This window comes from Henckelia pumila, chromosome 1 (assembly GCF_033568475.1).
Source record: "Henckelia pumila isolate YLH828 chromosome 1, ASM3356847v2, whole genome shotgun sequence".
In the NCBI taxonomy this organism is placed as follows: Eukaryota; Viridiplantae; Streptophyta; class Magnoliopsida; order Lamiales; family Gesneriaceae; genus Henckelia; species Henckelia pumila.
In genome coordinates, this window is record NC_133120.1 from 65,837,898 (window position 1) to 65,852,615 (window position 14,718).

The 14,718-nt window shown below is 32.1% G+C and overlaps 2 protein-coding genes and 1 long non-coding RNA gene across 5 annotated transcripts; 1 reads left to right on the top strand and 2 right to left on the bottom strand.

Annotated features, from left to right (window-relative positions):
- Positions 1 to 734: 734 nt before the first annotated feature.
- On the bottom strand, positions 735 to 3,559 carry LOC140874993 (uncharacterized). Of its 2 annotated transcripts, XR_012148288.1 has the most exons (5): positions 3,249 to 3,559; positions 2,290 to 2,384; positions 2,007 to 2,090; positions 1,805 to 1,876; positions 735 to 1,711 (listed from the first exon to the last, which is right to left on the bottom strand). It is a non-coding gene; the product is annotated as an uncharacterized lncRNA (long non-coding RNA). The 2 variants fall into 2 exon arrangements; XR_012148287.1 differs by having other exon boundaries at positions 735 to 1,876.
- A 2,837-nt stretch (positions 3,560 to 6,396) lies between these two features.
- LOC140876425 (protein SICKLE-like) lies at positions 6,397 to 7,756 on the bottom strand. Of its 2 annotated transcripts, none has more exons than XR_012148788.1 (2): positions 7,626 to 7,756; positions 6,397 to 7,004 (listed from the first exon to the last, which is right to left on the bottom strand). XR_012148788.1 is itself a non-coding variant. In XM_073280374.1 (2 exons), the coding sequence occupies exons 1-2, from the start codon at positions 7,681 to 7,683 to the stop codon at positions 6,543 to 6,545; spliced, it is 531 nt and encodes a 176-aa protein (XP_073136475.1). In that variant the 5' UTR covers positions 7,684 to 7,729; the 3' UTR covers positions 6,397 to 6,542. The 2 variants fall into 2 exon arrangements, 1 of the variants encoding a protein (XP_073136475.1); XM_073280374.1 differs by having other exon boundaries at positions 6,397 to 7,015; positions 7,626 to 7,729.
- A 3,169-nt stretch (positions 7,757 to 10,925) lies between these two features.
- LOC140880250 (translationally-controlled tumor protein homolog) lies at positions 10,926 to 13,431 on the top strand. The gene is made up of 5 exons (XM_073284543.1): positions 10,926 to 11,085; positions 12,062 to 12,135; positions 12,263 to 12,391; positions 12,489 to 12,646; positions 13,130 to 13,431. Exons 1-5 carry the CDS (start codon positions 11,058 to 11,060, stop codon positions 13,245 to 13,247), a joined length of 507 nt encoding a protein of 168 aa, XP_073140644.1. The 5' UTR covers positions 10,926 to 11,057; the 3' UTR covers positions 13,248 to 13,431.
- The last annotated feature ends 1,287 nt before the right edge of the window (positions 13,432 to 14,718 follow it).

Sequence of the window (14,718 nt, forward strand, 5' to 3'; positions counted from 1 at the left end):
AAACAGTAAGAAATATGAATTGAAAGAATTATTAATCAAAGTTTACGAAGTTTGTGACTTGTGAGGAGAAAACATTGTAAAAAAGTTTGTAAAAATTTGAGTATAAAAATTATTAAAAGAAAAAAATTATTGTTTTATGGAACCGACATCTAAGCATGTAATTATAATAGGTAAAAATTTTAAAATTTAGGTAAAAAAAATTATATACTTACATATGTATATACATATATATTTACATTACACTGGGTCTAGGGTGGCTCCGCCACTGTCTCCAGCTGAGTGACGTTACTACCTTTTATTGGATCTGATTTTTAAAGTGTTTTTAGTGTTAGGATCGACAATGTGTTTATAATGTGTTTAGAAATTAGAGGGGTGAATAAAGCACTACAAAAAACTTTGAGTTTAGCCACGGCCAAAACCGTGGCTAAAACCGTGGCTAAATTGATTTACCCACGGTTTTAGCCACGGTTTCAAAAACCGTGGTTAAATCCACCGTTGTTAAATTTAGCCACGGTTCTAAATTTAACCACGGTTTTATACAAAACCGTGGCTAATTTACCCACGGTTTTATTAAAAGCCGTGGCTAAACTAGCCACGGAATAAAAAAATCGTGGCTAATTTAGCCACGGTTTTAATAAAAACCGTGGTTAATATTACAACGGTTTTTAAAAAAACCGTGGTTAATTTAGCCATGGTTTTACACAATCGGTACATTCATATGGCCATCCACATGCAATTCCCAGTCAACATAGTACATTTGGAATTCCAAAATACAAGTGCACACTACTGCAATCATTTTTAGTAAAGTACATCCATGGTTAATTTACTTGAATGCAAGACTTAAGCAAATAATGGAAATACACTTAAAACATAGTTAGCATTTAATAACAGGAGAACAACTAACCGAGATGAAACTTTACAATCGCAAGAAAAGGGAACACTGCGCAGAAGATTCAACCAAAGGAATTGTAAATCGGTAAAGCAGAAGATGGTAAACACACCTAATTAACGATAAGCACCTATGAACAAAGAAAAACGCATGTAAACAGAGATATTTTGTATAGTCCCATTCGATACAAACAAAAGCGAGAGAAGAAAGTGGAGAAACAAAACACCGATAACATATCAGAGCATGGGATAAAGCAAAACCAATAAAGTTTGAAGATATAAATAAATAATCGTGATGTCGATGGTGAAACTATTTAACCAACTACATCATCATGTCGTCACCAAAATCTCCGGGGTAGTCTATAATTAGCTGCTCTCTTTTTTTCTTTGTCCCCAAAAGGACAAACACAAACTGTAACAATCTTCTTGGTTAATTGATAACATCAATTTTTTGATTCAAAATTTTAAATCCAGTATGCTTAATAATACCAAATCAGTGCGCAAAAAAGGTTTTCCTAGATTTGTTTCCTTCAAAGCAATTTCCATGAGAAGAAGGACAAAATTACACTCAACCAACATACACTTTGCATAAACCTAAAAAATAATTAGATATTGATGATGGAGTCTAAGCATTTTAGTAAAGAAAAAAACCCAAACAACAACAAGGGGAAATCAAAATAGAGAGACTGAAAACACCACGAGCATACCAGAACACCAAAAAAAAAACGGAACAAAAATGCAAGGAAACAACTAACCGAGCAGAAGCCGTCCACTCCCAAGAAGAGGGGACCAGAAAAAGCAAAGAGCTCGGAAATCAAAAAATCTAAACAAAAGAGAAAGCAGATCGGAGAATGCAGACAATAGCGTACAACTTGTGGGTAAAAACAAGAGGGAAAAAAAAGCAAGGAGAACAAACCCGCAAGACACTCTCTAGTCCCAAGCGAGGCCGCACCACGTAGAAAATGGGAAGAAGAAAGAATGATACACACTTGAAATATAATAATATATATCAATATACCAAAATAATGTTGAACTAAAATAAAATTAACTTAAAAATTACAAAATATGTCTACATATATGGAAAGAATTATACATAAATAATGAACACACATACGTACCCTCTACTGCTATATGGGTCTCGTACCGATTGGAGAATGTGATAAATTGATATTGCTCCCAAACCTTTGAAGAACCATTATATCCTGCAAATACAATTAATGTGTATTTATTTATTTATTTAATTTCAATACATAAAGTTTGTACTAAATAATGTAACGGAGAAACATTATATCATTGTTAGTGCTAACCGGCATCACCATTTCACTACAGTCTACCGAAATTAAAATGGACTAATAATTATATTCAAACTCATTGCTAATAACCTCTGATCAAGCCAAGTACCTTGTAAAAGTTCTTTGAAACGAGACCATCATTTTCAGAAGCATTCAATTCTTGCGCAAACTTTTCGAGCCCTTTGTTGATAGCTTGTATTTCCTCTACCAAATATGAAAATATTATAGAATTATTAACAAATTAAAAAATGATAAAATAACACACACCTTTGTCGAAGCCTCTAAACTCACTAGATCATTATGAAAATCTATTACTTCTGGCAACTTTGCAGCTATGTTGGATCCTAGCATTTTATATGAGATCGTCAAGTATTATGAGTGCGGGAGATGCGGTCATTAAACAAATGCAAAGGGCATACTATATTATTCTTTGTTTTAACAGAGAAGGATAAAAATCACAATCTTAACGATTACGTGGAAGTCATCAAGGAGCAGTTTGATGTCGTGCATCCAATCATCCAATATTGATATACACACCACTTGCTAATTGAGTAGGGACTGAAAATTTTCATTCGGTTGATCGAAATGTGTTAAATTTTTATGTAACATATATATTATTATCTAATTTTTTGAATAACAATCATAGATTAGATTACGGACCATATATTATTATGACGGCCTCTAACATTTCAAAAATGCATAATTCATCTCGTAACATCCTCTCAATATCCAAAATAACGACTGTAAAACTCTAACAGTCACTATAACTAAATACAAACTTTACAAATACTGATCCTCCAATAATTGCAATTAAATGCTGGAATTTTTTTATGACAATTCTATGGCATATAAACACCAAATAACTAAGTATGAAACACAAATTTTCGGAAATCCCCCATATTCAAATCTGAAAATTCGATCATAATTCAAAATAATTTATGAATATTTAGCAATACCAATCGGTTCGAATGTAACAACTCCAACCAATAGCGCCTCAAATATTAATTAAAGGTATTTGCAAATAAAGCAAAAGTCCCAAAATTCGAAACCCTAGTTTCTGAAATATACCTTCAACAATGAGAATTCCAACTTGAATCTAGTAGAAAATCTCCAATCAACCGAGAACAACAGTTTTCGCCATATTTCCGGCGAATAAATGCGGCGTACGTGCGACGGCTTAGAAAGGGTTGTGACAGAATCTAGCAAAATGGGTATCAACAGTTACATCTCGTTGAGAGGATTACGAAAATATGTTTATTTTCGAAAATAGATCATCGACGCCAGAGTTGCGGCGATTTGAAGTGACGATAAAAAAATAGAAAAGAAAAAAAAGAGATCGGCAGGGGAGAGGGGCGAAAGATTTTGATTGAGGGGAGATAAGTCCTATTTGTATATGAACTAACCACGGTTTTTTAAAATCGTGGTTATTTTATCACGGTTTTAACGGTTTAGTAAAACCGTGGCTAATTTTTAGCCACGGTTTAAATAAAACTGTAGTTATTTAACCACGGTTAAAAAATTCATGGTTAAATGTAGCAACGATTTTTCTAAACCGTGGGTATTCAACTACGGTTTTGAAAAACCGTGGTTATTTAGCAACGGTTTTTTAAAACTGTTGTTAAGTTAACAACGGTTTTAAAAAAACCTTGGTTAAATTAACCACTGTTTTTTAAAACCGTGGTTATTTAACCACGGATTTATAAAACTGTTGCTAAATAACCACGGTTTTTTTTAACCGTGGCTATTTAACCACGGTTTTAAAAGTTAAATACACAATTTTTTTGTAGTGAAGTATCGTAAAATATCTTGAAATTTCTTATGTTATTGAGCTGAGTGACCAGTTTAATAATACTATTTCTTGACTTTGAGATGATAGAATAGATAACTAATTAAATGAGTGGAGAAAATTTTGCTTTATCAACTATGCTAATAATATAAATAAATAAGAATGCAAACGTTTGTTTAAGAAGTTTGAAGACTAAACTTACATGTCTCTCATTTTTTTGTTTTTCGAAAGATTTTTACTAGAAGATTTGATAAGTACAACCTAGAAGACATGTCTATCTTTTAAATTCGTGTATGAGTTATTGTTGTGTATGATGTTGTCAACACCAACCTCGATCCCATAGTGAATTCTCCAGAAGTAAAATTCGTTGTCATCAAATTTTTCAATGTAATGTGTCAAATATTCTTCTCTATCCATCGCTTTCAAATTCAACATGACGCACTCTAACACCAATTGTTAGAAATTATGGTCTCAGTTTCAATTATCGAACACTATAAGGAGAAAGATAAACATAAGAACACAAAAGATTTGTAAGATCGAGCGTTTGTCGCTTTATCAAAAGCTAAAGTTATGGTAACGATACAACTCAAATATTTTAAACCGCACAACAGCTCAAGCACCATGTTTCAATTGATCTACTCTGCAAAAACAATTATTTCACTCGATAATTGACTACATGTAATCAATGAGAATCGAACCGTGATCTTGGATATGATACCAATAGCAAGACCGAGGCTATGTAGCTTTACAAAAAATTATAATTGATGATAATGATGCAGCTCAACTTTTTTAAATCACATAGCAGCTGAAGCATCACGTTTCAATTGTTCTTTCACAAAACAATTTTTCACCCAATAATGTAAAATATTTTTTATTAAATAATTAGGCTAGCTTCACATGTATATTAACATATTAGATATTCACAACAACTCTTGTAAAACCGTCTCACGGTTAATTTTGTTAAATGTATATCCTACTCGTTCTAACTCATGCATGCCAAAACAATATATCATCCATAAATTTTTTGAGGATACAGTTCGTCTACACAATTACAATAACAGCTAAATATGTTTCATTATATCATCTATTAATTTATTATATGCTTTTGTTTCTTTTACGCATACATACAAAATGTCTTCACTCCAGTACTGTAGTTTGTATGTTTAGCTACGTAAATATGATTTGAGCTTAGTAGATATAATATATGATTTTTTAAAAAAAAAAATTAAAATAATAAGCTTGAGCTTGACATGAAGCCGGCCGTGGATTCCATTAGTTCAAATCATGATTGTTTGGATCACTGAAGCAAACAGGAAAATGGAGATTCCCGCGAAATTTTTCTTCTTGGTTTGTTTTTTAATCAGCTTAAGTTTCTTGACGATCGGATTCGATGAGGCTGAAAGAGCGTTGTCGGATTCTGTTTCTCCAAGAGTGATGTCTGTGCTTGAATTCTTTATCCTCGTCTTCTTGATATGTTTAATAAATTACGGTTTTATATTTCATCCCCACTTCGGCCTTTTGTCGAGTAAGAAATTAAAATTTTGGTTTTAGATTTTATACTGCTAGAATTGAGCTGATCGATGATGATGATTATTATTTTTATTTTTGTTAATTTCATCTTGGAAATTAAGGGTTCTATCAAGGAAATATGTTGCCTGTAACGAGTCCGACAAAAAGAAATATTTACTTGTTCGATAAAAGCAACGTGAGAAAGTGGGTTGAATTTGCCATTACAATGGCGGGAACCATTGGTTTTCAGAATTTCTTTAAAATAACATCGTTCCATCAAGTGGTGGCGTTCATCTGCCTCTCGGTGGGGTGGCTGGCTACCACCGTGCTCTTGTCGGTTTCGCATGATCTCGGGTTCTCGATTTTCTGCTGGGGAACGTGATCGTTGGCTGCACGGTGAGCGAGTATGGGCTTCGAGGTACTACTTGGATTGCCTATGGGGTTTCCGTAGTTCTCTATGGTATAAGAGTGAAGCTCGAGTCGGTAGAGTTGGGGAACAGAAAAGGAGCTCGAATTGTGATATGGTAAAATAGAACTGAGAATCAGAGATTTGTCTGTTTAACACTTGTTCCTCTTCAATTGTCATTTGGTTTTTATTGAATAAATGAAATGCAAACTATGAAAAATTATAATTTTGGTTTTCTACAATATTAAAATAATGTTTGCAATTTATAAAAATAAGTGATTATAAATATTTTTTTTTAAACAAATTTGTGAGAAATAATTCATAATCACTTGGAGGTTACAAACACGACCTAATAAAAATTGGGGTTTGTTCTGTTTCTTTTAAAAAAAAAAATTTACAATTTTAATTCTTTATCAAATTTTACATTTTTATGAAAGAGAAAAGGGTCATCACTCCAACGCAGTTTGGTTTTGAAACATGTGAATGAAAATTTAGGAATAGCGGGCAAAATTATTTTTAGTTTTTTATTGTTTTTATAACAAAAAAATTGTAAAAAAAAATGGTGAAGAGGAGGGACAATGGGCACCAGCCTAACCCCCTACCTTCCCTCCAAAATAAAAAAAAAAAATTGTTGCTGTGAAAGCTTCACCTCTGGATATCTTCATGCTTCTGGCTCGTCAATATTCTCATTGAATGATGAGGCAAGGAGTTCCGCAAGGCTCGGCTGCGACATGGATTTTCGCGAATCATCGGAAGAAGTTCTGGCTTTCTTTACACTAACAGATTTCGGAAGCTGGGACGACTTCACAGGTGGTGGCCCATCCCAAACAACAGGGGTCATCCCTTTCCAAGGATCTTCTAACATCTCTTTATCGTAAAACAAATCCGGCCGCTCCTCCGCAGAAATGCGCTCCTTCCAACATTTCCTACTTCCACCACTAGGCCTCGACCCGGCACTCAAATTTCCACCTACCGATCGACCCTTGCCTCTCCTGAAATTAGGATAGCGGCCACCACCATCACCACCACGTCCAAACTCATTGTGGGGGTAGAATTGGGCGCGCTGGAAGTGGTCATAACTACCACCTCTGCCCCAACCATGAGCATCATAAGAAGAGTGAACCTGACCAAAGCCTGAATTTGGTAAGTTACCATATGCTGACATATTGGGCAAATAGTTACAGTTCGTGTTCATGTGTGATCCACCCCAACTACTTAAACTACTTCCCAAAGGGCTTGATGCACTCATTTGGGTGGACGTCATATCTAGATATAAGGTCACGAGAAGACATTAATCAACTGGAAAATTAATCCACACATATGTATAATTCATTAACTGATACGAAACAAGCAAAAAGAGGCTAGGGTAGTGTTTGGGAGCCAGAAACTCTCTCAAACACCGCCTAAATATGATATTGTTTGGGAGCACTTCTAGCAATCACTTCTCGGCTTCTAATAAAATTTCACAAAACTACCTATGTCGCTTTAATTTACATAAATTTGATTTGTCCAAAAGTTGAAGTACCAAAATCGCAGCAGATTCACAGATTACCGCAAAACCAACCCAATCATGTGTAAAATCTAAGCCTAGTTTTGATTTACAAAATAAATAGAAACTTATAAACCCAGAACAAATCACGCCAGCAGCTTCAATTGCATGATTCCACATAAACGGATCAAAACATACCTTAGAACAAGAAAATCAATAACAACAATTTAATAAGGAAAAAAAAACGGGAAGTACCTCGAGGGATCTGTTCACGGCTAGAACTGAAGTTACTGAACTCAGTTTCTCGATCCATGGATGATACTTAAAAGATATTCGAGAAAAAAAAAAAAAAGTGACAGGGTGGGTTTCGGGGAGAAATCTTTGAAAAACGAGATCGCTTTAAATAGGGTTGGGTTTGATATCAGATTTCGATTTGGATTCGAAGTCCGGTCGGATTTGAATTTCATGCGGATTCGGGTTCTGAATTCTGAAACACTTGGAATTTTGGTTGGATTTGAACTATTGGATTTAGAATTTCATTTGGATACTAATAAAAAAATTTAATTTATTATTTCATAATTTATTTAACATTTAAAAATAAATCATACCAAATATTTTTAAAAAAATCAATATGATTATTTTTAAATGCCTTGTTTAATAATGAAATTTATGTAGATTAACATGTATTTTTATTAAAATATATATATATGAAGAAAAATATGATTTTATAAATAAAAATAGAGTTCATTAAGAGGAATTTGTGAAAAACAAAATAATTTTTTTTTTATAAATTAGGCATTCGGTATCAAAAATAACGAAGTTCTCGTTTTAATATAAAAATATCGATTTTAAAATAAAATTATCAAATATATGACAAAGTAGGCGTGAATTAATAACATGAATTTTTGGAGAAATGGTATTTTATAAATTTTGAAAAAGTAAATTAAAGTTTTTGAAAATAGGCTATAAGAATTTAATGTTGAAACAAATTGATATCCAAATCTCATTGAATCCATTCAGGTTTAGAGAAATTTCATTTAGAGTCCTATACTAATGATAGTATCCAAATCATATATTCAATGATTCATATTTCTACACATGCATAGGCGGATCTATTAAGGGGACACGGGGGCAGATGTCCCCTGAGTTTTGATATAAAAGTACTAATATGCCCTTGGATTTTAAAATTAAAATTATATACATAAAATTAATCCGATGATCTAGAAGTCAAAGTTTATCACTCCGTGTGTAATTTAAAATTCGTGTTCGTAATCCAATAAAAGATTAATATCTGAATGATAGTTCAATTAAGTATATTGAAAATGATATATTTATTAGTTCGTTTCTGTCTCGATTATATATGTCACTGATGTTGCACGAAACTTTGTTACCCTGAATAGGGTCTTTCGCATGCTCAGTCAATTGGAGTAACCACAGATTTAGGAAACCAACTGATCCTCGTGTATCCACTCCATTAAAATTAGGGTTGTCACCTGCGTCACGAAATGAGGTTAAAGGCATCGGGAGATGTCTAACGAAAATCTTCCGACGTTTAAGTCAGCGATCCACTCAAAATATGCAATCATAAAAACTAAAGAGCTTTAGAGCATAAGTTGATATCTCGAGGGTTTACCTTTAAATGGAGAATGTCCTCTTATTTATAGAGTTTTCAAGATGGATCATGGGCTTCTTGAAGTAGGGTGTTAACCTCCTTGGGCCAAATCACATGGGCTACAATGAGTTTGTTACCAATTTAATATATTCAATAATTTAATATATCAAATTTATATCTTAATTTAATTATTCTTAACCTAGTATACATCAGTCACATTTTTTTTCCTCTAATATATAGCCTTATATAATATATTTAATAATTTTGTTTTTATTATTTCACTAATATACTCCTATTAAATAATTTTTGAAGAATGTGTAACTATTTTTTGAATAAATTAAGTAGGGATAAAATATGAATTTTGTGTGTAAATTTATTTTTCCAATGATTTTTCTTAATTTGTGAGTATTTTTTTTAAAAAAATCTATATAATTGGAACAAATGAACTATTTTTTACGTTTCGCTCTTTGTCCTCCCTCGACAAAATTACTGGATCCGTCTCAGTACACATAGACATAATTAATGATATATTGTTGACGTGACAAATTATAAGACATTAGATCTATGATTAAAATAATATTCTTAAGATATATTGAACTCTACCATTCATTTAATTATCACAAATCTCATCGAATTCCATGAAATTTTAATTCAGTTGTAAAATATGAATCATATTTTCCAGGTTCCCTTGGAAACTGTATTTTCAGTTCGAAATTGGATTCAAATTCAGGTCTGAATTCGGGTATCACGTGATTTGGATTTGATTTTTTTCTTTTTCTTTTTTTGAAGGACTTGGATTCTATATATGTTTGGTTAACATTATAAAATTTTGGCTTTCATGGAAGGAGAAAGAAAGAAAGATTTCTTCGATTGCAAATTTATGTCACTTAAAAATGGCCTATGGAACCATTTCTTCCTCATATAATCCCAAAAAATGTTGATGTCTAAAAATAGAAAAAGGTGTAAAGTCACTCAGATTTTTTTATTTTTTTTGACAAAGTCACTCTGATTTTTGAGTCGATATAAATAAAATTCTAAAAAAATGAGAGTGAGGTGAAAAGACAGCCATGTGAGGTTGTGCCAAGGGCAAAAGGTCGAAGAAATGTTGGGAAAGAAGATTGGATCATAAGATGTGTTGTATCATTGTATGTGGTGGAGAGATGATATTAATTATATATTTATTTAATTTTAGTATGTTACAATTTTTTTTTTTGGATAAAGTATATGACAATTTTTTTCTTTATTTTTTATTTTGAAACAAAAAAATAATATTAATGATTTCTATGATATGAGTCTCATGATTCGATCATTTTATTTTTTTTATATTATTATTATTATTATTATTATTATTATTATTATTATTATTATTATTATTATATCCAAAACAAGTTGTAATCCTACTATATGAACTCAGCAATTTCAAAACTAAAAATTTATTCATTTTTCTTTACTAAAGTTCACATCTCATCATCTTATTTTATTTGATCTCACACTAACCCTTGCATTAGACAATCAAATTTCAGTATTATGTTTTACTTCCAATAACTAATTTTGACATTGAGGATTCCTATAATGTCAATAAAAAAAAGTGATTTGAAGTCTCACTATAAACAAATTGATGAACAAGGTAATATACTAATATTAATATTTCAAAAATATTTAACATGAAAAAAAATATAGAGAAAAACTATTTTTAATTGAAATAAAAAACTTATTATTTAAAAGACCCAGTTTTTAAAATTGGGCTTGAGCACGGGCGAACCAATCTCTGGGGCTCAACACAATGTGCATGGGCCATGGCAATTGAGCCATTAAGTAAAAGAGCCTATTGATTTCCCGGCCCACTCATGTCTATAATTATTGATAAGGGCAGATTGGTAATAAAAGGGAAAAACGATGTCTATTTTAGGTAAAGAAAAAGATTCCTTCTCCGATTTGGTCTCTACTTCGTCCAAACCCTGGCCCCTATAAGTATTCCTTCTCTCCAAAAGCTTCAACCCTCTCTCGCTCTCTCTGCAGATCTCTTGCCTTCTCTTTCGTGTGTTTGTGTGTGAGCAAGCTACTAGAGCGCAATCATGTTGGTCTACACAGATAAGCTTTCAGGTGATTTGATTTTTATTCGATTTTTTAATCTGAAATTGTGGGTGTCGATTTACTTTATCTTGTTTTTTTCTTGTGATTCTCGTAGATCTGTGTTCGAGTTTGTGTGTTTTGTGATGTGTGTTCTAGAGGGTTTTGATTGATCGTGATTTTGATGTTGATTATGTGTTTGAATTTTGGATCTCTGGGTTCTTCTGGTTGATTTTGTTTAAGTATCTAGTTTTTGTATCTATGGTTCTTTATTCGACTATTTTGTTCCCAAAGATCCTTTCTTTTTTCGACTTATGTGTGTCTTTTTTAGTTTACAGAATTAACGTATATTGTTACTATTTTTGTCAAGATTTGGGTTTCGTTGCTTTATGTGCTTTATTCGTTATTGATTAAGATCTCTTAGGGTCAAGTTATTGGATGTTCTTTGTTGAGTAATTGATAGGTGCTGGTTCCAAAGTTCAGGTTGAATTTTGATGTATGATTAATGATTTAAATAGTTTTAAATGCGTGAATTTTAGTTATAACAACTTGAGTGCCGATGAGAAAGATAAGATTGTTATTCAATTGGATCATGATCATATTGGACAAAGACAAAAAGATTTGAAGTTTTATTTCTTGGCCAGTGTTTAAAATTTGTTCTTTATCTTGTTTCTGATTTGTTTATTGCTTTCGTTTAATAAAGCACACTTGTTTTTTTTGCGGATACAGAGGAAAACTTTAAGAAAATTAACTTCTTGGGGATAAAGATTGTCAACGAGTTTCCAATTATCGATTCCCTGATCATGTTATTTCTTAAAGTATAGCAGTCTTTGTGATAACTTCATGTGTGGTGTATCTTTATTTGTGAATTGTTATTGATTTTGTTAACAAATCTGAGTTATTTCAGCATGCATGAGATATTTTGAAAATGTAGTGATTTATATGTGTGTGATCTTTTGTTTGTATGATAAGATATTTACCATTGATGCATACTGTTCATACTTCTCAGGTGATGAACTCCTCTCAGACTCATTTCCATACAAAGAAATCGAGAATGGGATTCTATGGGAAGTCGAGGGAAAGGTTAGATTTCTCCTCAATGCACAGCATTATCATGTTTTTGGATTCTTTCAGATAATTTATCTTTTGGAGAGGGGTTTATTTGTTTTTTATTTACTTTAACTGACTGCATTTTACCTGTGAATTACAGTGGGTTACCGTGGGAGCAGTTGATGTTGACATTGGTGCAAACCCCTCAGCTGAAGGAGGCGAAGAGGAAGAAGGTGTCGATGATCAATCTGTAAAAGTAGTCGACATCGTTGACACATTCAGGCTCCAGGTTTGTTATCTCATACTTTTTTTTCTTATGTATATATATATATATATTGAGTTTCAATATTTTGGTGATTCTTGGTCTAATGGCCATTTATTTACAGGAGCAACCTGCATTTGACAAGAAGCAGTTCATTGGCTATATGAAGAAGTACATTAAGCTCTTGACAGCCAAGCTCGAAGGGGAGGAGTTGGAGGTGTTCAAGAAGAACATCGAGGGGGCAACCAAGTTCCTGCTTGGAAAGCTCAAAGACCTCCAATTGTAAGAAATAACCCTAATTCATTCATAATTTATTTATTTCGTACATTTTTTTTCCTGAATGTCATCGGGGCATGGCCTATTTGGCATAGATTGCATTTGGATGGAGTAGTTGGCATAAAAAATGTGCTTCTGTTTTTATAAATTTTGATTCTTTAAAAAGTGATGTCTGGTTGGGCTTTTACTCCCCAAGACAAGCTCAAAGAAGCGGGATCAAGAAGCAAGCTTCAATTTTGCTTTAGATGCTTCTTTGCCAGCTTTTATTTCTTTTTTAAAAACAATATTTTCACAGATATCAAAATATATTAACTGTCTTTTAAGTTTTAAGAGGCTTGTAAAGTTCCATATCCAAATTGCTCATGTTAAGGAATAAAGCTAATGTCATGCATTTGCTCCCGCCACTGAGATTCTTCTTTATTTAACCTCTGCTTTTTATGAACTGAGAATTTTGAGTTTAATCACTGATGACATTTTTTTCCTGGCTAGTTTCGTCGGAGAGAGCATGCATGACGATGCCACCATTGTGTTTGCTTACTACAAGGATGGAGCCACTAATCCAACATTCTTGTATTTCGGCCATGGTTTGAAGGAAGTCAAGTGCTGAGAAGGTCGAAAACTGATCAGAGCATGCAAGTGTGGTGTCAGCTATTGCCTTAGTCTTTATTTTTGTGTTGTGGTTTTTTTTTTTCTTTTTTTTTTTTTACGTTTCAGTACTTTAAATTGGTTGGTCATTTTATTTTTGGATCCTAAATCGAACTTATGAAAGCAATTTATTCCAGTTTTGACTAGATTGATGAATGTTTTAAACTTATTATGTGATTTGAATTAAACATACAACACTTATATGAACCAAGTGGTATGTATACCCCTTTGGATCATTTGGCTTGGTTGGTACCAATGCATCCCATATTTGGATCAATGGTGATCGTTGACTACGTGTAAGATTACTAAACTGCAACATCTTGCTAACCTATAACCCGGCTAAAATGTGATCATGTCGCAATGGATGATAAATGGTGGTTCATATATTATACCAAATAAGATCTTTAATTGCACATGATTTTTGATTATTTGACTTACTGGGTGCCTGAAACATGAAAATCTTGGTATTTTCTCTCATCAAATTAGTTTTCAACGGGTGGAGTTAGTGAGTCGATATCAATCAAGAAAAAGTGAAGTGTCCAACTGAAAATACATCGTTCTTGAATGTTACTTTTATCATCAAATCTTGAAGGGAGGTGGAGAATGGGTCGAATTAAAGCATGGAATCCAAGTTAATTTAGGCCAGCCGATAAAATGATAGAGACTTTAATTCAAATCTTTTAACTTTTCAACTTGGATACCTTGAGATAAAGCAAATTTTGATAAAATCCTTTCTTTTTGATGCATCGAAAAGCATGATGAGTGAGGCTGCTCGCGTGGGTCATTGCCATTGGTTGTATATACTAGGGCACCTTTCTGTTCACCGTATTACTAATATATATATAACTCATCTCATCTTACGTTCTTCTCATCATATTATTTATGTATATATTAACTATTTATTTTACATCAATCAAATCATTAATTATTTATCTCACTTCAATCAAATCATTGAATTTAAATTATTATATTACCCCTTATAAATAATATAAATTTTATTTTATTTATTGTTAAAAAGACAAAATAGTTATTTAACATTTTTAAATAAAACTTAATCAATCAAATCAAATATACTATAATCTATCAATCAAATCCAATACTATTTTAACTATCATTTCTTATTTATTTTTTATTACATTATATTACTTATCTATATATTACTTATATCATACCTCAAACCAAACAGTGCCTAAATATAGATCTTTTATGGTAAACTCGATGGTAAACCACTAAATGGTATGTTGATGAAGTTTTTTATAAATTCCATAAATATCTCTCTAACTTCTCCCATATTTCACTCCTCTTAATTTTATTTAATTTTCTTTCAATATTATATTTATCTCTTTAATTATGTAACCAACTATTAAAATAATATAAACTATTGAATACTTATATAGTTACAAATATTTATAAATTTATGTTATTTTCATTAT

Coding starts and splice junctions, on each gene's coding strand:
- LOC140876425 (XM_073280374.1), bottom strand. CDS start 7,683: ATGGATCGAGAAACTGAGTTCAGTAACTTCAGTTCTAGCCGTGAACAG. Junction 7,016..7,625: donor CCGTGAACAGATCCCTCGAG/GTACTTCCCGTT, acceptor TACCAAATTCAG/GCTTTGGTCAGGTTCACTCT.
- LOC140880250 (XM_073284543.1), top strand. CDS start 11,058: ATGTTGGTCTACACAGATAAGCTTTCAG. Junction 12,136..12,262: donor TATGGGAAGTCGAGGGAAAG/GTTAGATTTCTC, acceptor TGTGAATTACAG/TGGGTTACCGTGGGAGCAGT. Junction 12,647..13,129: donor AAGCTCAAAGACCTCCAATT/GTAAGAAATAAC, acceptor TTTCCTGGCTAG/TTTCGTCGGAGAGAGCATGC.